Here is a 26,155-nt window from a genome sequence, read left to right as displayed (position 1 = left end):
GGACACAGCCCCGAAGGCAACTCACCACAGAACCGTCGCCGGAGCACCGGAAAGCAAGGATTGGAGCACGAACCAGGAGCCCAACAAAGAAACAATCTGGATCCAACACCCCTCCACGCACCAAGCCATGTAAAGGATCAAAAGAGCAGCCACACCGTCGAAGACCAAAGCCGCGGATGCCAGGGCAAGTGAAACGGGCCCGGCTCGACACCACCACCACAGCCACAGCGACGAGTGCAGCGGAGGTCAACGGCGAGCCACAACTCGCAGGACCCATACGCCCAGATCCACGACACTAGAAGGCTCAAGGTCCCTCACCGCCGCCGAGGATGACGACCGACGGGCAAGACGGGACCAGGACCACTTTATTCCAAACGCTACCGCCTCAACACCAAGACGGCTTTCTATTACGGCCTTATTTGTTTGGTCTTTTGCTTTTGCTTTTACAGGTTTTCCACTTTTACCAAAAAGCCATAAAAGCTCCTAAGTAGGTGCTTTTGGAGTTTTTTTTGGCTTTTGACGAATCAATACAACCTATTTGAGCTCCAAAATCCATAAAAGCTCCAAAAGCACCTATTTCGGAGTTTTTATGGCTTTTTGGCCAAAGTGGAAAAGCTGCAACAGCAGAAGCAAAAGCCCAAACAAACAGGACCTACATGGTCAACATTATTTCTATACACATGTATATTTTTCAGATGCTTGATCAACATTTTTAAAATATTTTTAACATATTTTAAATGCTTGATTAACATTTTATACACGATATAAAACTTATGATTTTTTAACACAAGGTCCATATTTTTCTATACACATTTAATATTTTTCAAATACTTGATCAACATTATTTAAATAATTTTTTAAAAAATTCAAATGCTTGATTAGCATTTTTGTAATACATGAGCAATTTTTAATACATTTTCCGTACAGATAATAAACATTTTTAATGTACACATTGAACATTTTTTAATGCTTGGTCAATATTTTTTACAGAGTTTTTTTTGTAAAATATATATTTAGAATATTTTAAAGTATAAAAAATAAATACAGAAAATGTAAAACAAAAACAGAACATGTAAAATAACAGTAAAAGGCGTCAGTGGCCTCGACCGCTCCAGGGTCGGCCCATCTTGGTCTCACATCTCCAAGCCCAGCCATGTCTCAAGAAAAAACATCTCCGAGCCCAGCTAAGGCCCGTGCAAGCAACAGCCAGATGCTCTATTTGGCGCTTGAGGCGTCAAATAGAAGCTAATACTGTATCGGTTCTTCTAGCGTTTTTTTCCTGACGGCCGGTTCTTTGTGTTTTGTTTCTGTCCATTTTCGAAAATTAAAAAAATGATATTTTTTGAAAAATTATAGATGAAAAATGTTCAAATATTTGAATTTTTTCATGATTCCCAAAAATTATTCGTGAATTTAAATAAAAGTTTCACAACTTCAAAAAATGATGGTGATGTTAAAAGTTTTGAAAAATGCTCGTGAATTTTAAAAATATTCGTGAGTTCGAAAATGCTCATGGATGTTAAAAGGTTTGCATAGTCAAAATGTGTTCACTAATTCTGAAAATATACACGAATTTGAACATACAAATACAAAAGACATCCAAAAAAAGAACTAGAAAAAAAGGTGAAAAAAACGTGCCAGAGGAGATTTACACAGGAGATATCTACATGATTTTATTTAATTATTGTTGCAAATATTCATTAGTGTGGCATTATTTTGGGCTCCTTAGTTCATTATCCCAAATCCACCGTGATCTTTACATCTGCACATGCTTTTCCGACTGGACAGATAATTACCTTTTTTGTGGATGTCCTTGCCATTCCAAAGGCATCAGCTGAGCTCGCTTCGTTTTCTTTCAGCACATAGGTTTTTTTCTATGTTCACTTCAAAAACGACGGTTTCTCGGCAATTCTGTTTTGGGAAAAGCAATTCTGATTTCAGATTCATAAAACAATGAAAAGACGAATTCTTATGTTTCAAAATAACGGAAACAAACTCATGCATATAAAAAACGAATGGAAACGAATACAAATAAATTTTGATTACTTACTATGGAAGTATTTTCCGCATGAAAAAGTTACAATGGAACTAGCTGGCAGTGTTTGGAATGGAAGAGGAGCGGCGATGGTTTTGGAATGAACGAGGAACGGCGATAGTTTTGGTTGGAAGAGACGAAGAGGAGCGGTGGTGCGCTGGGAGAGGATAAATCATGATCCCTCCTAATGACTAATTTACCCCTCACTTAAGAAACGACCCCACATAAACTTGAGTATTGACCCCACGTTATGTACTCCCTCGTTCCATCTATATAGGGCTTAACACATTTTTCGAGGCTAACTTTGACCAAATGTTAGAGCAATAAAATATGACATGCAACTTACACAAAGCATACCGTTAAATTCGTATGTGAAAGGAGCTTTCGATGATATAATTTTCACATTATGCATGTCATGTACTATTAATCTTGTCAATAGTCAAAGGTTGTCTTAAAAAATGCATTAGACCCTATATAGATGAAAAGAGGGAGTAGCATTTTTGAGTACTTTCTTGCCAGTGCTATCTAGTACTACTCTTTTATCTACCATTAGATCGAGACCAACAGGCGGCTTATAAAAATGACAACTACCCTAAAACTTGTATTCAAAATAACGGGAAACAAATGCATGCATATAGAAAACAAATGGAAACGCGTACAAATAAATTTCGATTAGTTACAATGGACGTATGTCTACCATTTGGCAGGTAACATGCATTTGTAGTGGGCGCGCCCGGGCATGGGCTCTCGCACGCACGAGAGTTATAACTTTGAAGCCTAGTGACTGGATGCTAATTGCGATCAACAATAAACCGGGAGCACTGATGAGTATTACTAGCTTGTGCTCTTTTTGTCATGGCGCCGATGATTCTTGGCGTGCTGCTTTGATCGACTGCAACATGGCAAAGGTGGCTGTGGATTGTTGATCACGAACCATCGGAGCATATGACAGCCTGTGCGTGCACTGATGCCAAGCAATAGATCTTGTCCTTGCCGGATTCTTTAACGAATGGTGTCCTCGTAAAGAAGTTTGTTTCTTTATTCGAGATCTGGTGGGCAGGCCACAATTAAAGCTATTCATCAAGACACCTTCTGGCCTCTTTTGGTTCATAGGATAGGATTATTATAAAAATAAAAATTTTGTAGAAAATGAGATGGCATGTATCTCAAATCCTATGAGTAGGAATAGGAAATGAGATGTCATTTGATTGACACTAAAGAAATTTTTTCATTGAGTCTAGATTTATTTTTATTTTCCTATGAAATGTGGAGGATAGAAGCCAATCCTATGTAGGAATAAGAATCTATTTCTATGAACCAAAGAACTTTAAAAGAAAAAAATTCTATAAGAATCCTATCCTCTTGATCAGTATTCATGAAGCTATTCCCGCGCATCTGATTAAGAGAAGCCATTGGAGCGCATCACGCTGCAGCTCAATCGTCGCGCGCGCGCGCGAGAGACATGGCGCAATGGTGGGAGGAGTGGGAGCTGCGCACCCTCGTCCTCGCCAGCCTCACCGCCCAATACCTCCTCGTATCGATTGCCGTAGTTCGTAAGTCTAATCTAAAGCCACGCGTCTTCATCATTTTGTTCCGGCTGGCGCACATCGGCAGCGACGCTCTGGCCATCTTCGCCCTCGCCACGCTCTTCAACCGACAAAAGAATGGGCCGGGGTGTCACTATGCGCGTGGCAGCCGTGACTTGGAGCTGCTATGGGCGCCCATCCTGGTGATGCATCTCGGCGGACAGGTCGCCATAACCACCTACAGGATTGAAGACAACGAGCAGTGGGGCCGCCACATGCTAACTTCTCTCTCCAAGGTTAGTGCTAGCGCCACACTTTTCATTTACTCACCATGTCCCATGCCAATACAAACCACCGAGGAGAGGTCATCGCACACCGGCGCTTGGATTGATTTATCTTGAATAGTTGAATGGTTTTACGTCGTCCAACTTTATGCATGTGTCAGTATAATAATATGATGTCCTTGTAGAAGACTCTTAAGCACAACAATATAATATGGCGTATTACTTCTTTCTTTACGGGCCTCGCCAAGAGAGCAGGTTCCTGCAGTTCCATTTTAAAAGAATAGAGGCGATCCAGTTTACAAACAAAAAATGACCAAAATACTCCCTCTGTTTAAAAATGTAAGATTGTTTTTTTGTATCAAAAAATAATTTAGGCCTCATTTGGTTCATAGGGTAGGAAAATCGTAGCGATAGAAAAGTCATAGGAAATGAGATGACATGTATCTTAAATCCTATGAGTAGAAATAGGAAAGGAGATGCCCTTTGATTCACATCATAGGATTTTTTTCCTTTGAGTCTAGGTTAATGTTTATTTTCCTATGAAATATGGAGGATAGAAAGAATTCCTTCATAGGAATATGATTCCATTCCTATAAACCAAAGGGCTTTACAGAAATTTTTTCTATAAAAATCATATCCTATGAAATTCCTACAAGATTCCTCTAAACCAAAGGAGGCCTTAATGTTTTAGGACGGAGGGAGTAGTATACAAGCAAAATTTCTATCTCTACTGCTTAAAAAGCATGTAACGTTCCCATTTCACCTTTCTTCCCACCATCCCTTCGTCCAACCTTCCATGCATATGATAATCAATCATCTTAATTTACTTAGCTTCTGAACCAGTTCTACTTTAATTTACTTACCAAACTTCTAATCAAAATATAAGGTAATTCTCAGTCAGAATTTGATGAACATTTATTTACACAATCACTTTATTAATGTAAATTAGAAGCTAACGTACTAGAATATTTATATCCCGTTGCAATGCACGGGCATTGTTCTAGTTAATTAAAGAAAACCAGAATTAACAACACCAAAACCCATGGCCACAATACCTTCTGGAGCGCTGCCAAACAAAAGAAACACCAGCAAAGAGCACCAAATTCTGGTATTCCCTAGGAATAGAGGTCTAAAAGAGTTCTGGTGTTTTTTTCTCAAGTGGAACTCATGTGTAAGGGTCAAGTCAGGTCGCGGGGTTCCGCATGACACTATCAAAACCGATAGTGATCAATTTTTTTAGGGAACGATTTGATCAAAATTTAGTCTGATGCAGGTTGTCTAACCGCTATTTGGTTATATACCAAGGAACCTACAAGAGGGTGCCACTTTATTTGGTCCAAAATAATTCCGAATTAAAAAACTGTTTGCGAATTTAAAAATTATTCAAAAATTCTAAGCTCCCTAGAAATGTTGGTTCTTGGTGCATATGGGATTTGACGGTCATTAATGGGCCCACCTAAGAGGGTATTTTGCATTTTAGGATATTTGGATTCGTTCTCAGGCTTTCACGCTTCCGACTTCTTAGTTGTGGGAATAGGGAGATCACTTCTCTTTCGCTAGTGCCTGCCAGCCTCAGAGGCTGTTAATTTGTCTCATGCGTCATGATGGTTCCCTACAAACCCATACCAGGAACTGAGTGACGAGTTGTGGTCGTATGGTTCTCTTTGTGTTACGTCTCGAATGTATGTTGTTTGCTTATACTTGATTGTTTTTGTGGGCTATAAAGGAGCTCACATAACCACCACTGACCGCCAACGATACTAAAACGAGTAAAAAAGCATTACTACAGCCCAAAACCAAACAATTCCACCAACATCTCAAAACAGATACCGCATGAAACAACAAGCAAAGCTGTTAACGAAGAAACAAAACACAACCATGCCCAAGATAATTACCCAACATAGAGAAAAGCAAATTGAAACAACTGATCGTAGTAATGAAAAGTTCGAGAGCTCCGATAAACACAAGATAACAAGTAAATGTGCACTATGTCGCGGACCGTGTGGCACTATGTGTGTATTACGCTAGCAATTATTTTTCTCAATCAGTTTTTCCGTCAACCTTTTTTATTTTGGCCGGTTTTCTATTAAAATCCTTTAAAAAGTGATCATGAATTAAAAAAATCACAAATTTTAAAAAATGTTTGTGAATTAGGGATTAATCACAGATTGAAAATTGTTCATGAATATGGATAAACTATTCAGGACTTTGAAAAAATGTTCATGAGTTTTAAAAATAGACTCGAAATTATTAATATAATTATGGTTTTAAAAGAGCTTATTTATATAGTTCCAGCTGTCACCCCATCGTTCCCTCCATCAAATGAGGTATTCATTATATGGAATTTTAGGGGCTTTGGCCACTCTGGCCGCCGCCTATAAAACTTAGAGTACATTCACAGAGAGCATCAAGATTTCATCCGTCTTCAAGAGAGACTTAGACTTAAGATTGATCCCATGGAGAAAAAATTGCGTGGCAATGGTTGCAAGGGCATTCGGGAGGAATCACTAGTGAATTTAAAAATTATTCACTAATATGAAAAAAAATCTTCATCAATCCTAAAAAAATCACAAATATGAATATAATGTAAAGAAAAAATAATTAAAATCAAAATAAATAAAACCAGTAGAAAAAAGAAAAATTCGAATGAAACCTTCCTAAAATTGGAAGTACCGTCCTACATGGCCGTCTCATTAACGCATGCAGGGTCTGCGTTTGCTCGACAGCCTCCGTGGTATGCACATAATATGAATTACCTTAATAACCCTTGGGAAGAAACTAGAATTAATTTCAGAACTGAAGAAAGGCGTGACAAAGCACGCATTGCCCTCTTGTACTTTGTAATACCTTTGTCCGGGTTTATTAGGCCCCCTCTTAGTTTGGGCTAAAGTTTGACTCAAAACTTTAACAAATAAAATATGCAAAACTATATGCCATAAAAAGTATACCATGAAAAATCTCTTTCAAATATAAATGCAATAATATACCTTTTGTATCATATAATTTATATTTTGTTAGTTTTATAGATGGTCAAAGTTTTACCCAAAATATAATGGGCCCAATAAACCCGGACGGAGGGAGTACTTGTTAGATGTAGATGCCATGATTGAAAGGAGCCAGGCCCCAACAAGTAGTGTTTGGGTTTTCCACCGAAGGTATCGACCCCCAAGGGATGAGGAGGTGTTCGGACTCCACTATGATGAGAAAAAAGGGGGATAGTATCGAAGAGATCCGACACTAAAAGTACCGATGGTCGGGCAAGACTTCCGCTTGAATCCATGAACATAGTAGTCGAACTATCTAAGGGTATCTACAGCCAGACTACGCTAATTTGGTCCCTCAAACGTCCCCGGAGATGCCCGGTCAGTGTTCGGGCATGTACGTTTTGACTCCCTATTTGTCGGTGCACGCAGTCATGTCCCTCACTTTTTCCCTATACATCCAGTCACATGCATCTGATTGGTGAAGAAGAGAGAGAAAAAAAGAAATAATAAAGAAACAAAAAAGATGTTCTATGGTGGGCCAATCCTATGTGGCAGACGCAGGACCACTGATCGGACACTTCTCATACTCATCTCATATATGAGGAGTGTCGGACAGTCCGAGCATTTAAAGAGGCTTTGAGGGGTCCGATTGGGTCAACATTTTCCTTCTCTCCCCTGTCCAGTGAGTGGTCCTGCACCCGCCCGCTCAATTTGGGGAGTCCATTTGTACATGCTCTAGCCCAACATTTTGTGCATTTCATCTAAGACACTACTTATGTGGAGGTGTCAAGGCTACACTACGAATCCACCAAGGAGCAAATAGTGCAGAAGAGCACCACCACTGTCGTCAGCCCCGATACAATAGGGCACAATTATCTCTCAAAGCCATGAACACCAGCATGGTTTAACTGTCATGAAATGTGACGCCCCCGATTCAATCATACACTAATCATATACGCAAACATGTACGATCAAAATCAGAGACTCACGAAAAGATATCACAACACAACTCTAAAAATAAATAAGTCATACAAATATCATAATACAAGTCAGGGGCCTCGAGGGCTTGAATACATGTGCTCGATCATACATGTGCTCGAATACAAGCCAGGGACCATCACTCTCAATTGTATTGCTCACTATCACCTAGTCCGATGCAGTCAATATTCTAGCAACGGAAGAGGTACTAAATCCACGAGTGTGAAGTTGTGGCTGCCGGGCTCCTTGGATCCCATTTTTTTCCAAAAAAAGAGAAGAAGTTTGAAAAAGCATAGTTAAAAGTTTCAATAAATATGCATGAATACTTGTATTTGTTCAGTATGAATTTGTAATATAAAATGATTTGTAAGCTACACCAAAAACCAAAATCTTAGACCAACAACAACAAAAATGGCCCTTTTATAAGCTCATTTGTCCTTTTCCATGCCAAGTATGAAAGTATATTATTATAAATTTCACACACATATAGTCTACATATATATGTGTATGTATATATTTTTTGTTTTTTAGTTGCATATGTATATTGAGAAACAGGCTCTATGGAGCCCGTCCTTTTCTCAGAAAGGAGGATTACCCCCTTTAAAAAAAGAGGAGCCCCTCCTCTATATAGCCTTTTCGGTAAATCAACGTGATCGTAGGCCAGTGTGGATGGGGTGATTGCACTTATTATTATGGCGGAGCTGCAAAATTAGTATTTAAGGGGTACCCCTTGTAAATAACAATTCCCTTTCGTCTAGTGGTGACAACTGGCGCATTCCATGTGCGATACTTGTCGCAACCTAAAGAGTTTTGTGCTTTTTCTGTAGATTCATTTTTTCAAAATATTTTATCTCCGGAACTGTGTGTCCAAATCACGAACCGTTTTCATGTTGCGTTTCTTGGGTCCAGATCTTCAAAACTAAATCCCATATTAATAAATTAGGAAGAACCTTTTTCTGAAAAATATATAAATAAATAAAAAGAAATCAAAAAATCATAAAACACATTTTGTGTTTTTCACTTTTCGGCTTGAAGCACAACCGTGATTTTTTACTTTACCAGAAGCACAGTTGTGCTTCATTGTGAAGCATAATCGTGCCTTTCACTCTTCGGGAAGCACAACTGTGCTTCACCGCAAAGCATATCATGCTTTTCACTTTTAGTCGTGGAGCATAATTGTGCCTTTTACCTTACCTTTTGGGAAGCACGGGTGTGCTTCATCATGAAGCATAATTATGTTTTTCACACGGTGCGTTTCACGCGAAATAAACAACAATAGATTTTTCTTACAAAACCAAGAAAACACTAAACAAAATTAGAAAACCCAAAAAAGAACCAGGAAAAATACCAAAAATAATAAAAAACATGTAGAAAACAGAAAAAAAAATTGTGTTGCCAGAGGTGCGCAAGCGCACTACATGTGGCGACGGTTGGATGCACCATGCCCCTGCCCGCCCGCTAGAAGGCGTTGCAAGGGTACCCACTGATTAGTCTTTTTTTGAGACATTTTTTTGAGACATACCCACTGATTAGTCAATCTTGCAGAGTTGGCTCCTAGGGCCCATGCCCGGTGCATTTGATTTTTCTTTAACTATTAACATCAATTTATATATGGGCCCAGGGTTTAGCCTGCCAAAATATAACCCAGGCCTAACTCTCCCTAGGATCTTCAATATTCTTGATCACAATTCGTGAATTGCTCTCCATGATGAATTCAAAATCACTAATTCAGGAGTACTCATTACAAATATCATTTCCCCCTTCCCTGGTTGTGATAATTGGTGCCCCGTATGTGCGTCACTTGTCGCAACCTGAGAGTTTTCCCTTTTTTCATAGATCCATTTATTTAAAACGTTTTATCTCTTAAACCGTGCGCCCAAATCTCAAACCGTTTTCAACGTTGAATTTCTTACATCGAGATCTCCAAAACTAGATCTCATATTGATAGTTTTTACGAACCTTTTCTCATGAAAAAACCATGCCTCTCGTGGAAGACAAAAATAAAACGTGTTTTTTCATTTCGGGGAAGCACGGTCGTGCCTCTCACGAAAAAAACCGTGCCTCTCACGGAAGAAAAAAAAGGAAACATTTTTTTTCGTTTCCGAGAAGCACGTTCGTGCCTCTCGCGAAAGCAAAACTGTTCCTCTCACGGAAGGAAAAGAAAAGAGAAAATGCATATTTTTTTGTTTCCGAGAGGCACGACCGTTTCTCTCACGGAAGGAAAAAAACAGAAAACACGCTTTTCCCGTTTCTGATAGGCATGGTCATGCCTCTCACAGGAGCAAAACCATGCCTCTCACGGAAGGAAAAAAAACCCATTTTTTTTCTTTTCAAGAGGCACGGCCATGCCTCTCACACAAGCAAAAACCGTGCCTCTCGTGAAAGCAAAATTAATGCATTTTTTTCTTGAGACCGGTGGGAAACCAGCCAAAAATACCAGGAAAAATCGTCTAAAAAACCGAAAACGCGTGCAGAAAAATAAAAAAATGCGCAGAAAACACCCAGAGCGCGACACGTGGCGGCGGCTAAGAGCATGCTCTCAGCCCACCCCAAGTGATTGCTGGGAGACTCCGAAAGGAGCGATTGTTAAATACTTGCGCTCAGATGAAGTGATGAATCTGTCTTCAGAGAAGCGAACCACCAGATTCAGACCTATGGCACATATTATCAGAAAAACAATTGGCTTGAGGTTCTATTCAGTCGTGGCTCTGCCACTAAGGGCATTTCCAACCGATCCACTAAAATTAGCGGAGTATTCCACAGCGTAAAACCTTAGTGGAGTATATATACTCCACAAAAATGTCGTCGGACCTAGTCGATTCCCCATATATAACGGAGTAAAATTCTTTTTTCATATGTGTCACGTTTTCGGCCACTGAAACACGTTTTCTCACTTCTTTGTTTCATTCAATGACTTTAGAGTACATAATTCATCAACTCTTCGCCACGAGAGCAAGACCAAAGAAAATAAGAACCACAATTAGATATTTTAGAAGATATTCAATTTCCCTAACTGCCCCCACTAGTTGGATCAATATCTTATCTATGACTTTGTTGTTGATCTGCGGATTCTTGAGCTTCAAACTTCTTCGATTCTAAAGTAGATGTTGCTTCGCATCTAATCTTATCTCTAGGCTCAACTCTAGCAACAAGTGCACGAACATCTATCAATTTTCCTGCTATCAATGGATCGATGTATTCTTCTTCCCAATACCAAAACTTGCATCCATCCTACACACATAGATGAACAAACAATGAGCTACCGATGCGCCGAATCCGGGGAAGAACCAAATGAAAACAAGCACATACCCCACCATTTGTGCACTTGAAGAACACCCATCTAGAATGTTGGGGCGTGGTAGAGAATCGGCGCACCAACTGTCACGTGCAGTCGTCGCACTTATGCCCGGCAACGGTGATCCGTTGTGCTAGCGCCGAGTCCAGGTGATGACCATGCGTATATTTGCTGGTGAAACTTCGAAGGGAGATATTTGACTGGCTAGGAGCCGGTACCTGCATGCAGCCCGGAGGCGTTGCCGAGGCTGTGCGGTTCGCTTCCCGGCCAATTCATGGCAAGACGCAGCCGCCGGCAACCGGAAGCGCCAAATCCGGCGGCGGCTGGAGCAGTAGCAGATTCACCACTTCTTCGCTACCGATAGGAGTAGGAGGCGCAAATCGAAGTGGTAGAGGACAGCGGCGGAGCCTATGGAGGGGCGGCAGTTGGCGGGTGCTGGCGGGGGGGTGGGAGGGGCGGCTTGGGCGCAAATGCTGTGTGGGAGGGGAGGGAGGAAGCAGGGGAGGGGAGGTAATTCCTGCTTGTCCTCGAGTAGGTAAATTTCAAAAACAAAATTTTTATGTGAAATGCTACTTATCAGATTCATCATATAATCTTTTTTTGTGGCATGGACATTTGAACTCAAGTGATTCAAAGCAATAGTCTATACTTTGACATGAAGATATAAATATTCAAGCATACTAACAAGCAACCATGTCTTTAAAAATATCAATGCTAAAATAAGTTATCACTAGCCCACCATGCTCAGTCATTGATTCATTTATGAAACACACTCAATATTAATAACTACACCCAATGCACAAGTATGACAATACTGCTCTCTAGTTGTTGCTTTATAAGAGAAGATGGAGACTCAAAATAAAAATAAAAATGCATAAAACTAAAATAGATAGCCCTTCACAGAAGAAAACAGAGATTTGCATAGGTGCGAGAGCTCAAAGTGTAAAATAGAGATAAATTTATTTTTGGGATGCATGCTTTTTTTGTCAATGTTACGACCGAAAGTTTCCAATATTTCCCATGCTAGACACATTATAGGCAGTTCCCAAACATAAAATAAAGTATATTTTATTTTCCACCATTCTTTCACAATCCATGCCTAGCTGTATCCACGGGTGCCTTCCAAAATTTCAACTTTCAAAAAAATTTATCATTATTATTTTCATTTCGGGACCGGGCATCCCCATTACCGGCCATTTTCTGGTGCAATGACAAGTGAATAAACACTTATCTTAAGAATAACCCATCTAGCATGAAAGCTATTGACCACCCCCTGTCGCTTCATGAGCAGTACGGGCGTACGAAATGGAAAAGTTTTTTGAATGACTAGAGTTGGCACATGCAAATTACTTGGAACGACATGTAAATACCGCATATAGCTAGATATATTGGACTCATTTGGTACATTTTTGGTTTTAAGGAATTGGATTCACAAGGAGTATTCCCGCTTAGTACAAATGAAGGCTAGCAAATATATTGAGAAGCAACCAACCAGAAAATAAAAACGGTCATAATTATGCATTGAGAATAATTAACACTAAATAATGCACCATAAGTAGGATGTAACTTCGTTGCATAACTATGACTTTACGTGCATGCATAGGGAACCACAAATCTTGACACCAATATTCTTACTAAATCACAATTACTCACTAGCATAACTCACATATTATGATCTCCATATCGCAAAACTTTTGCAAGTCAAACTTATCATATCCGATCTACATGAACGTTTTTATTATATCCTTCTTGAATATTCATCACATTGGGACCAAATTCATATCTTGTGCAAATTACCATTACTACTATCAACCCTCAAAAAGATATAAGTTAAGCACGAGTGTTATCTACTTCTTCAAAATATAATCACCGACGTGCTCAAAAAGATATAAGTGAAGCACTAGAGCAACTATCTAGCTCAAAAGATATAAGTGAAGCACATAGAGTATTCTAACAAATCATGAAAGGTGTGTGTCCCTCTCAAATAAGTGTATCCAGTAAAGATGGTTGTGAAGAAGTAAGAAAGCAAACAAAACAAAGACTAATATAATACACGACTCTCCAAGCAAAACTCATATAATGTGATGAATAAAAATATAGCTCCAAGTAATATTACCAATTGTCCGTAGAAGAAAGAGGGGATGCCTTCTGGGGCATCCTTCCCCTCTTCTAGGGCATACCCAACCTTAGTTTGTCGGGAATCCTTGAATATTACCTTGGGGGTGCCTCGGGCATCCCCAAGCTTAGACTCTTGCCACTCCTTATTCCTTCATTCATCATGATCTCACTCAAAACTTGAAAACTTCAACACATAAAACTCAACAAAACCTTCGTGAGATTCATTAGTATAATAAAGCAAATCACTACTTTAAGTACTTCTGCAAACCCATTCATATTTTATTATTGCATTATACCTGTTGTATTCTAACTTCACCATGGCTTATACCCCCCGATACAATCTATAGATTCATCAAAACAAGCAAACAACGCAACGAAAACATAATCTTTCAAAAATAGAACAGTCTGTAGCAATTCAAACAATGACCATACTTCTGTAACTCCAAAAGTTATGAAACATTAGGAGAACGTGGGCAATTTGTATATCAATCATGTGTAAAACATTCATAATTTTATCACGCTCTAGGAAATGTCAACAATTCTTCTACTGGACGCAAAAGTTTCCGTTTTCGCACAGAGTCAAAGCAACTATCGTCCAAGTCATCCCAAAGGCTTTACTTGGAACAACCACTAATTAAAATACAAAACACAACCATGACAGTAGCATAATTGTGTGCACATAAAAAAAGAAAATTAAACATGGAAATTAAGATAACTATTGGGTTCACTCCCAACTAGCGCTATCATTTTACGTCCCTAGCTAGGCATAACGCATAGTTTCAAGTGTTGTCATCTTTCAAATTAACTCCATAGGTTTCCCTCATAATAGATTCATATGGTGTCTTAATTATTTTTCTAGGAAAGTGTTCCATACCCTTCTTTAACTGAAACCGAAATTTTCTATTCCCTTCTTTCATATCAATAACAACACATATGGTTCGTAAGAACGATCTACTAAGTATTATGGGAAAAGACATATTGCATTCAATATCAAGCGTAATGAAATCAATAGGTACATAATTTTTATTTGCAAGAATAAAAACATCATTTATTCTACCAAAAGGTTTCTTAATAATAGAGTCCGCTAAGTGCAAATTAAGAGAACATTCATCCAAATTGGTAAAACCTAGCACATCACATAGCAATTTTGCTATTGTGGAAGCGCTAGCACCCAAAATCACAGAAATCATTGCATTCGTAATTTTTAATTTTAACTTTAATGGTGGGTTCCCACTCATTATATAATTTCCTAGCTATTGAAACCTCCAATTCTAGCTTTTTTCTAAAAGTTTCATCATCGCTTCCACAATATGTTTAGTAAAAGCCTTATTTTGTTCATGACCATTAGGTGAATTTAGAAAGGATTGTAACAAAGTAATACATTCAATTAAAGAACAACTATCATAATTAAAATCTTTGTTATCCAAGATAGTGGGCACATCACTATTTAAAGTGTTTACCTCTCCAAACTCACTTTTATCCAATTTTTTGTTAAGATTTTCACCCTCCAAACTATGGGGACGCCTTCTAGCTAAAGTTGACTATTCTTCAGTCCCCTTTTCATGAAGTTTTACATTGCTAAATAAAGATTCAATAGATGAAACACCAATCATTTTAATATCTTCATCATTACTACAATAAAAATCGGGCGGAATCGCTTTTTCTTAGAATTCTCGCTTAGCCCTCAACCTAGCGGTTCTTTATTTACTTTCATCCATGGAGACATAAAGAGCTTTAATTGATTCATTAATATCAAGCTTGGGTGGCAAAATTTTAGATTTAAGATTTTCCACATCATGAACGATTCTATCCATATTCCTAGACATACCATCAAGTTTACTCAAATTTTCTTTTATGGTAGTGTTGAAAACCTTTTTTAGAATTAATAATTTTTTAATATTACTTTCAAGATCAAAGGGCATCCTATCATTATTATAAGAATTACCATAGAAATTGCGATAATTATTAGAGGAATTACCAGGGAACGACATAGGATTAAAACTACCTCCATAAGCATTTCAATTAAAATTGTTTCACGAGACAAAATTCACATTTATGGGATCTTTATTTTTCTCAATAAAAGTGTGGACAATGGCACATCATTAGGATCAATAGGAGAATTTTTACTAGCAGCTAGTTTCATAAGTGCATCAACTTTATCACTCAGAGTACTAATTTCTTCAATCAAATTCACTTTTTTACTAGTAGGAGTTATTTTAGTATGCCATTGTGAATATTTTCCATAACATTATCAAGAAATTTGGTGTCCTCACAAAGCGTAATTTCCATAAAACTACCACCCGTAGCGGAATCTAAAATATTTCTAGAAACAAAGTTAAATCTCGCATAAATTTTTTGTATGATCATCCATAAATTTAAACCATGAGTAGGACAATTTTCTATCATTGATTTCATCATCTCCCAAGATTGGGCAACATGTTCATGCTCAAGTTGCTTGAAATCCATAATTTGATTTCTAAGAGAAATAATTTTCACGGGAGGAAAATACATGGTAATAAAAGCATTTGTACACCTATCCTAAAAATCAATTCTATTTCGTGGCAGAGATGAAAACCAAATTTTAGCGCGATCTCTCAATGAGAACGGAACTAATTTTGATTTGACAATATCGTTATCCACATCTTTTTTCTTTTGCATATCACACAATTCTATGAAAGTGTTAAGATGGGATGCAACATCTTCATTAGGACTACCAGAAAATTGTTCTTTCATAACAAGATTTAACAAAGCGGCATTAATATCACAAGTCTCTACATTAGTGGCGGGAGGAGCAATCGGAGTACTAATAAAATAATTATTATTAGTATTGGAAAAATCACACAATTTTGTATTTTCTTGAGACATCATGACTAGCAAATAAGATAACAAGCAAACAAAAGGCAAAATGGAGAAAAGGGCAAACAGAAAATATTTTTGTAATTTTTGTAAAACCTTTTTAAAAGTGGGGGAGATGAAAACGAGAGGCAAATAACAAGTAATGTAAATGCAAGGATGTGAAATTTTATGCGTAGGTACTTGATAGATGTTGATGATGTCTTCTCGACAACGGCGCCAGAAATTATTTCTGCTACTTGTGAGCTACGTTGGGATTTCCCCGAAGAGGAGGGGGTGATGCAATACAGTACAGATAAGTATTTCCCTCAGTTAAGAACCAAGGTTATCAATCCAGTAGGAGACTCACACAACACCTCGTTAGTAGTACCTGCACACAAAATAATAAATACTTTTGCACCTAACGCGAACAATGGGTTGTCAATCCCTTGACGATTACTTGCAAGATTAGATTTTGTAGTGATAGATAGATAAAACACAAAATAAAATAAGTAAAGAAAAATCGCAGCAATGTATATTTGGATTTTAATATATGATAAAAGTAGACCCAGGGGGCCATAATTTTCATTAGAGGCTTCTCTCTTGAAAATAGCATACGGTGGGTAACAAATTACTGTTGGGCAATTGATAGAAAAGCGAATAATCATGACGATATCCAAGGCAATGATCGTGTATATAGGCATCACATCCGATACAAGTAGACCGACTCCTGCCAGCATCTACTCCTATTACTTCACACATCGATCGCTATCCAACATGCATCTATAGTATTAAGTTCATAAAGAACGGAAACGTTTTAAGCAAGATGACATGATGTAGAAAAAGTAAACTCACGCATAAGTAAACCCCATCTTTTTATCCTTAACGGCAACAATACAAATACATGTCATGTCCCTTTCTGTCACTAGGATTGAGCACCGCAAAATCGATCGAACCCATAACAAAGCACCTCTCCCATTGCAAGAAAAATCAATCTAGTTGGCCAAACCAAATCAATAGATCGGAGAGAAATACAAAGCTATAATAACCATGCATAAAAGAGTTTAGAGAAGACTCAAATAATATTCATGGATAATCTGAGCATAAACTCACAATTGATCGAATCCTAACAAACACACCGCAAAAAATGATTACATCGAATAGAACTCCAAGAACGGAGAACATTGTATTGAAGATCTGAGAGAGAGAGAGACTCATCTAGCTACTAAATATGGACCCGTAGTTCTGTGGTAAACTACTCACACATCATCAAAATGGCTGTAAGGTTGATGTAGAGCCCCTCCGTGATTGATCCCCTCCCCCCGGAGAGCCCTGGTGGCTCGTGGCCACCTCCTTCGTCTTATGGCCCTCTCTCAAAGCTTCTAGTGTCTCATTTCTCCACAAAAAATCTCTAAAAAGTTTCGTGGCATTTGGACTTCGTTTGCTACTGATATTCTGAAAAAAAACAAAAACTGACAAAAAATAGCAAACTGACACTGGGCACTGAATTAATAGGTTAGTCCCAAAAAATAATATATAATTACTTGTAAATGCATATAAAATATCCAAGATTGATACTATAATGGGATGAAACAATCAAAAATTGTTCATACGTTGGAGACGTATGAGGAGGCGCGGCTTTGACTCAGCCACCTCGCGGTGGAATAAATATAAGGAGATTTTTAGGGGCAGTGTAAAGTTACTCCCTTATGCCAGTTAAGGGATTGGCTAGGTCCCGTTTAGAGGAGTAAAACCACATTTTTATTTCTCTAGCCGGTTATAAGGGATTTATTAGAAATGCCCTAACTTGTTAGGCTAGGTTGGCACAATACTGAAGCTAGGTCCTTAATCGGCTCAGGCGAGACTACTACCATCACAATACAAATAACTTCACCATTTTCGCTCGCATCTTGTTTTTAAAAAATCATCTTCATATTTTGTTTGTTTGTTTTGCCAACACTTCATTTTTAGAAACTTTTTATTGTTTTTATTCCAATAGCATGGCTAAGCATATTACTACTTTGTGTCTCTAAGGGGCTATTTGGATTGTGACTATCTTTGCCCTATATTGCCACATTATTTTTGCCATACTTGCCTTACTTGAGTTGTTCAAATTATTAGCCACATTTTAGTTTGCCTAAGGGAATCTTGCCATTCACCGGGGTTGTAATCAGTTGGTATATATGTTAGGCTGATAATTGTGTGGTATTGGCTATTATCAATATTTTGCACCAAGGGACATAGGGCATAGAAAAATTCTACCATTAAATTAAATAACCATTTCTAGGAAATTAATAATTGTTTTTAGTCAAAGGAAATATATCTCATACAATTATGGGCTCAAAATTATCAAAGTTGGTGCTTATCTGACTCAAAATGGTCGAGGTACTACTCTAATCTCTTTTTTTGAACACAACAGACCCAAGCGCTCATATATGCACACCCTAACTCTATGAGCACCTCTGAGAGAATGAGCCAGCATATCATCTTGTGATCGCCGAAAATCCTAAAATAAATCCAGGATAAATACGAGCACCGGGACTTGAACCCTGATGGGTTGATCATACGACTCTCCACCTAACCATCCAACCGCGGGTTGGTTCGCGCTGCTCTAATCTTTCAGTGAATTATTAAAGTGATGCTTGCGGGAGATTCACAATAACACCACCAAGTAAGAAAAAAGGGTCCCCGAAGGTGTCGCCCATCATGGTTGCCAACAATGCTTTCGTCTAGTTCAAAAAAAAAAACAAGGCTTTCGCCTCAAGCATCGCAGCTCGGAACACTCTGCACCACGTCGGTCGTCGAGTCAAGGAAATCATAGGAGCGCGAGACCTCACGACCCTCCTTCAACTCGGTGAGCATCCTCGCAGGAGCTAATAAGAGAGCACCACTGTTGTCGCAGCCACTCACCACAAGCACTAGCGCCGATGGGATCGAACATCGGTTGGATCCTATTCGACCTGTGCGTGCATCAAGGAGCCGCGGCTTTGCTAAAGCGAAGTGAGCGGCGGCACCAGAAAGACCGGCCCACTTCTAGAAGGTTCCCTGAACATGTTTTTTCCTGTTAGTTTTTTTCATTTTCTTTGCTTTCTTCATGATTTTAATTTTTCGTTTCCTTTTTATTTTCTGTTTTTTCTGCTTATTTCTTATTTTCCTTTTTCATCTTTTTCTATTTGTGTTTTTTCATACATTCATAATTTTTCGTAACTCAAGTTTTAAAAATCTGTGTAAATTTTCAAAAGATGCTTGAAATGCCAATTTTGTTCATGATACAGAAAATTGTTCATAATTTTTGAATTTTTTTACCTTTCAAAAGAAAATCACAATATTGAAAAATGTGTTCACAGTACATTGAAAAATGTTTGTATAGAAAATTTGTTCAACGTGCATGTTGAAAAACAATTCACCGTATTGTTTCAAAAATGTTTAGCATGTATGTGAGTAATGTCCACCGTGTAATAAGAAAATGTTCAGTATATATTTTGAATTCACTTCTTTGAAAAAATGTTCACTTTTCAAAAAAATTGTTTGGAATTAGAAATTTATTTGCAATTTCTGAAAATGTTCACATTAAAAAAAATGTTCAGGTTTTTCAAATTTGTTCACTTTTAAAATTTGTTCCCAATTCAAAAAAATGTGTGGAATTCAAAATTAGTTCGTAATTTTGAAAAATGTTTGAAATTGAACTGCAAATGCAAATTAGCCGGCCCAATCGGATCGTCATCTTTATGCTCCACCTCTAGCCCACCAGGCCCAGATCCAACATGTGCGAGCCCACAAGCGGTCCACCGTCGATGCACGTCCTGGACGGGACCACCGGACTCGGCCAGCTAGGCACCTTCCCTGGGCACGCACGGACTTCGCCGGGGTCCCTTGCGGCGACGGTGATGCGGGGAAGGTAGGAACGGGAGCTGCCTGAGGGCGACGCGGGGGACGTGAGTGGAATTTTGCAGGAAGAGAGTAATTTCACACTGATAGCACAGGCATTGGTATTTCTGTAGCATTGTACTGTAACTAGGTAGCCATGGTGTCCACTAGTTGAGAAACTCCGTCCCCTAATATAAGATCTTATTATATCCAATATACTAATTGGATGAAATAAGATGTTATATTATGGGTTAGAGGGTGTGTATATCTTGATTTTGTTTGCATCTTATTAACTAGATTATCAACGGTGTCAGGTTACAATTGCACTCTATGTGCTTTACAAGTCATGGTCGGCAGATGACAAGCGGTTGTTGGCTGCAACAATTCTGCTCTTTGTCCTAGTGATTATCAGATCCTTCCAGAAGGCACTAGATCTTAAGAGCAGCAGCTTTGATGCCCTGCGGCAGGCCAGCTTGACCGAGGAGCACGTCATTCGGGGCAGCGCTGTCACGGAGGAAGGAAGTCTTGCCAACTTTATAATAGAAGCAAAACAATTCATAGATGGGAGGGTAGAGCGGCGATCATGCGAAGAAGACCAACAAGACCTCCCAGGGCTATCGTACCAGCTCTTTTTGGACTTCCCAAGTCCCTATCCTGAGCGTGTCAAAATCTTGAAGAAATTCTGGCCGCTCGACCCCGGATCAGCTTATGAAGCAATAGGGCGCGCGCTGTGTGCTATGACCAGCTTCCTCTACACCAAAGATGACAGCGCGCTCTTAGCTATGATCAGCTTCATCCGCACCGGGGGTTATCACCGACCACTTGTTGATTTCAAGAATGCGCTACCATCATTCATCTGCCGTCGGCGGACGCACGCACTAGCTTATGCAACGCTAGTGGCAGCCATCTGCCTGGTGCACACGAGTAGCCACAGCAAAGCTCATAGCGGTGAAGATACCCGGGTTACACTTGTGCTCTTGTACGGTGCTCTCGTGCTGGAGCTGATTTACTTCTGCGTACAAGCAGTTAGACCGGACGGCTTCTCCGGCGTAATTCTCCAACACAGTATTATAGGACAGTTAGCCAATAACAGATGGCGCCCCAACATGTTGATGCTGAGGAGGGTCGCCGGAAGGTTTAACTGCAAGGATTTGGTGGACCAATACTTTACCTACATGGAATCTAGCCATTCGTGTGAGGAGATTACAGAATTGGTCCGCCAGCATGTTGAATCGGGGTGGAAGTACATACATGACAATGAGACTTACAGGAGGTTTAATGATGCCAGGGGCGAATGGACGCTCGGCCGTAAGAAATGTCTCCCGAGACTGGGTTGGAGCATAAAGAGGCCATTTGACGAGACCATTATTCTCTGGCACCTCGCCACTGATTTATGCTTCCAGTATATGGACAGGTCTCGTGATGATGGTCATTGTGCCAGCCGCTGCAAAGTAATATCCAACTACATGATGCATCTCTTGGTAGCTAATCCTGAGATGCTAATGCCAGGCAGCAGAAAGAGCTTGTTCACAAAGGCCTACCACGAGCTCAAGAACATCAGCACCGAACCCCAGGACGAGATAGAGTTTATACAAGCGGCAGTTCACAAATGCAACCAAGGTTATAGTGACAAATCTTTTATTCAGGACGCGTGGGAGCTCGCTGAATTCTTGTTGGGTGATGAACTTGGTGGTGAAGTCACCAGGAGGTGGGAGCTGATCCAAGACGTGTGGGTGGAGATGCTCTGTTTTTCTGCAGGCAGGTGCCGAGGATACTTGCACGCCCAGACTCTGGGAGGTGGTGTGGAGTACCTCTCCTATGTCTGGGTCCTGCTGACATACGCCGGGATGGAGACATTTCCGGAGAAGCTTCAGAGGAGGGAGGGTCAGACGGTTGACGGCTACTACGAGTCTTTGGCTCCTCGTGGAAGAGAAGACCCTGCTGCTGCTGCTACATCTGCTTCTGAAACTGAAGACTATGTATGAGCTCGAGGATTGATATTCTGTTGAGTCCTTCCATGTGTTATCTCCTTACTTGTTTGCCTTGTCTGTTAATAGGCGCCTCTACTTTTTAACCACTGATAAGCAGTGCCATGTCTGTATCTAATTAATACTATGTTGTCACTCCAGTCTTTCTCACTGTTCGGTGCAAGATATATACTAGTATGACTAATGTAACTGCAACCCATCTAAGACGACTGAAATGTATGTCTTCGTTTCATTAGCCTGTCCATGCGTCCAGGTTCTGCTGCTACTGTTTGCACTGAGCTTAAATTTCTTGTTTCAAATCATCCATGCTGTCACTATCGCAAATGCTATTGCAATGCAAGCTTTGAATACAGAAGCCCCTGACAGCAGAAGTAGGTTCCTTGTTTCGAATCGTCCAAGGTGTCACTCTTGAATGTAGGAGCTCCACTGCGTGTAGCTGTTTGTATTCCGTTCTTGAATGTGTAGCCCAGCCTCTTGTGCCTGAAGAGCAGATGATAAATAGCCGACATTTCAGAGACGGCATCAGCTTGTAGTCTGCGGATAAAGAGTAAATTTGAGACTGTAGCCCAAAACTGACACAACGAACCTCCTTGGTAAGATGGTCATGCATTGCGTTGGTCCGCCATCGTGACTGTGGACTCCATTCGCCACAGATTTTCGCCCGAAGCTGCGTCATGGTTCTGTAATGTGGAGCGGAACTTTTCATTCTTTTGCCATGTGCTCAGCCGCGGCATTAGCTGGTGCTCTTCCTGAGTGCCGCCTTGTTCGCATGATCTCGTTTTACTATGTTTCCTTTCACGTATTTTGGTTGTGGTCTTGTAGAAACTTAACAGAAACCGGGGGCCAAGTCCTTGCTTTTAAAAAAGGCTAACTGAAAGAGAGAATTGGGCAGAGCAAGACGAGCTCCAACACTCTGCACATGGATGGTATTAAACCGAGAGTCGCCCCATCGTTCTCATTTCTAGTCACAGCAGTGTGGATCAAACAATCCATAATGGATACAATTAACAGTGAGTGATAGCCAGTTCGGGGGTGTAGCTCATATGGTAGAGCGCTCGCTTCGCATGCGAGAGGCACGGGGTTCGATTCCCCGCACCTCCATCCTCTTTTTTAATTTATAAAGATAAGAATGAGGAAATGATTCTTTTTTTTATCGTTTTTGCGGGGACTGTGAGAAGGAAATAGTTCGCTCGGGGCACGACAACTACTCGTTTCCGGCCTTGCGATGTTTTGCTGTCATCTCTAAGGCCCAGCTAAGCCCCGTGCAAACAACACACGCACAAAGGCCGACAACTAACTGCAGAAGGTGGATCCTACTGAACGCGGCTATAGGTCGCCTACAACGCCCGGGAGACATGTACCGGCCACCGGCCGAACACAGCGCTCAACCTATTTGTTTTTGTTCATATAATAGCACGTCCGTACGTACTAGTTTTTGTTCTTTTTTTATATTTTTAAATACTCCAAATAAATATGCATCAAAATTTAATATAGATATTTTAATTTTAAAACGTCCATGTCACATTAAAAAAATGTTAACACATGTTCATACCATTAGAAAAAAAATGTCCGTAACACTAGAAAATATACAAGAATTTCAAACGATGTTTGTGCCATTTGTAAAGATATTTTTACAATTTTGAAAAATGTTGCGTAAATTTTGAAAAATGTTTGTACCAATAATTTTTAGACATTTCTAAAAAATGTTCATACGTTAGCAAAATGTGTTAGTGACATTTAGAAAATGTTAGTATGATGTTAAAATGTTCAAATTATATAGGAAAATGTTTATCATTTGTTCAAAAAACATGTCCAAACATGTATTTAGAAAAATGTACATCATGTACTTAAAAAATGTTAAAAGTGTATGAAATAAATGTTACGCGTCTATAACAAAATAAAGTCGACATCTATTTGAAAAATAAGGGGGAAAATACAAAGAAAAGGAGAAGAAGAAAAACACATGAAAGTTTCTAAAACTGGTCCAAACCAGTCCATGACCTTCCCGAAAGAGCTTTGCAACTTGCTATCTAGCTTGGAGGTGGCTTGCCCTCGGTCTGGTAAGGTGATTGCGTGCATCTTGAGTGAGAAGGTTAACAAAAGACAAGATCAAGAAGGTGATGAAGTCTCTCAAAAACAAAAATAAGAAGAGTGATGCCATAGAGAAGGCATCTGCGGCTGCTTAATGGTTGCTCCTCGGTCTTTTGGGTCATCCTCATGGTTTATCTTATCATCCTGGTTTTGATGGGATCAATTGTCCACATCTGAGGCATCCTTATTGGGGATTCCTTCACGATATAAATGTGTGACGGTTTGGGACTCTTGCATGTTGGGAATGCCTATAGGGTTGATGGTTCTGTCAAGGGGTTTCAGACCTTGGGAGTAGTCTGTATGTGGTATTGTAATTGTTTTCAACCGGTTTTCCATTAGTTAACTGGACAACTCTCTTCTACTTAATTAATCGATGAGGTAAATCTTTTGCCTCCGTTTCAAAAAAAAAATACTCCAGGTACTATAGTTGTCGTGGAATTGTCAAGGCAGGTGTCCTTAGTGTCAGGACTTAGTCGTGAGGCCAACGCATCTATGTAGTAGTTTGGAGGGGTTGGTCGGAATCGAGAGATGCGAGGTTTTACCTAGGTTCAGCCCCTCACGGTGGAGATAAAAGCCTAGATCCTGCTTCATTGATATTGATGATGATGATCACGATTAGAAGGGTGCTCTATCTCGAGAGCTATTGACTTGTATATCTAAACATAACTTGTGAAACCTGTGAAACTTGTCCCTCTTGGGGTGCCCTGCCCCTCCTTATATATGTTGAAGGGGTGGCTTACATGACTAGTCCTATTAGGATTAGGATTACTCTATTACAAGTGGAGTCCTAATCTTTCTTACTTTGTAAGGGAATATTCCTTATGCTTTCCTCTTAAGCCGGCCCGCCATAGCTTGAGTCGGACTTCCATGAACTGCCTTCTGGGCCATCGGGTCTTGTCGCTCCTCTAACCCGCCTGTCAGGTCACCAATGAGTCACCTGACTTGGCTGGGTCATCAGTGAGTGGAGAGATCCAGGCGGGTCACTTAGTGAGTCGCCAAGTCAGGACGAGTCACCAGTGAGTCGCCAACTTCGGCCGGGTCATACATCCGGCTGAGTCATACTGCGGGGTATATCCCCAACATTAGCCCCAGTTTAATTTGGATTTATCCATATTAAACTTATCCTGCAAAATAAACACAAGAACAAATTTGACAGGAGCCTCATAATCAATTTGCTGTCACTGATTTTTAGCCGGCTTGAAGATGTAAAACTTGCCGGTTTATCATTACCAAAATTGTCGGGTTATAAAGCAGACGATGCCGGGTCATAATTGTTGTTGACACCGGGTCATGTAATTGATCTTTCTGATTTACTCAAAACTGATAATTTGAAGACGTTCCCCCTTTATATGCATAATACCTGTAGCCCCCAAGTCTTAAGAGGATAACATAGTGATAGCTTAAGACTTGCTCCAGTATAAGTGTTGCAACCTTGAAGAAATCCTGGTTGTTCATCTCAGTCATTAGTCATAAACTGAATATTCCACATATGTAGCCCCCAAGTGTCAGGTTGTCATGCTTGCAGCAACCTGGGACTTGTAATTGCCTGATGCCCATAAAAACTTCAACCAGTGTAGCCCCCAAGGGCCGGGTCATTATGCAATAATGAGCAGGGACTTTGTAGATATAATCATGTAAATTTGAGTAGCAACATGTAGCCCCCAAGGGCCAGCTCAGTAAGATAATATTGAGCCGGGACTTTTTATATATATACTTAAATTCTTGACAGGAGCAATTGGTAGCCCCGAAGGGCCGTCTCATTTACAATGTGATGACTCGGGTCTTCAATAGGGTGAGAAAAAAAAATGATGTTGCATTAGCCCCCAAATGCCATGGTGCATGCTGGCAGTGACATGGGACTTGCATATTTGATGTAATCTTCAACTTGAATAATGTAGCCCCCAAGTGCCGGGTCGTAAGCTTGCAGCGACTCGGGACTATTCATTCCATTGTATAATAAATTATATCCATTGCGCTGAAGCGACTTTGAAAACCTCAATCATAACATTGGTTATTGATAACCATAATAAAAATCCAGCCATATTGGCTATTAAAGATTTGAATAATATAAGCCGGTTTGAAACCTCAATCATTCAATATCATCATGAAAATTCAGCCAAGTTGGGCTATTATCATATACTGGCGACTTAGAGTCTG

At 39.7% G+C, this 26,155-nt stretch overlaps 1 protein-coding gene and 1 non-coding gene across 2 annotated transcripts; both read left to right on the top strand.

Annotated features, from left to right (window-relative positions):
- Positions 1-3,438: 3,438 nt before the first annotated feature.
- On the top strand, positions 3,439-22,139 carry LOC125540255. The gene is made up of 2 exons (XM_048703840.1): positions 3,439-3,857; positions 20,234-22,139. The coding sequence occupies exons 1-2, from the start codon at positions 3,498-3,500 to the stop codon at positions 21,902-21,904; spliced, it is 2,031 nt and encodes a 676-aa protein (XP_048559797.1). The 5' UTR covers positions 3,439-3,497; the 3' UTR covers positions 21,905-22,139.
- A 796-nt stretch (positions 22,140-22,935) lies between these two features.
- On the top strand, positions 22,936-23,008 carry TRNAA-CGC. Its single transcript has one exon. It is a non-coding gene; the product is annotated as a tRNA-Ala (tRNA).
- The last annotated feature ends 3,147 nt before the right edge of the window (positions 23,009-26,155 follow it).

Source organism: Triticum urartu, chromosome 2 (genome assembly GCF_003073215.2).
Source record: "Triticum urartu cultivar G1812 chromosome 2, Tu2.1, whole genome shotgun sequence".
Lineage (NCBI taxonomy): Eukaryota > Viridiplantae > Streptophyta > Magnoliopsida > Poales > Poaceae > Triticum > Triticum urartu.
This window is presented reverse-complemented; position numbering and strand designations above follow the sequence as displayed.

What these genes read in the sequence shown, in the direction of transcription:
- LOC125540255 (XM_048703840.1), top strand. Translation starts at nt 3,498, where the DNA reads ATGGCGCAATGGTGGGAGGAGTGGGAGCTGCGCACCCTCGTCCTCGCC. An exon ending in TGCTAACTTCTCTCTCCAAG is followed by an intron (nt 3,858 to 20,233) that starts GTTAGTGCTAGC and finishes CAACGGTGTCAG; the next exon opens with GTTACAATTGCACTCTATGT.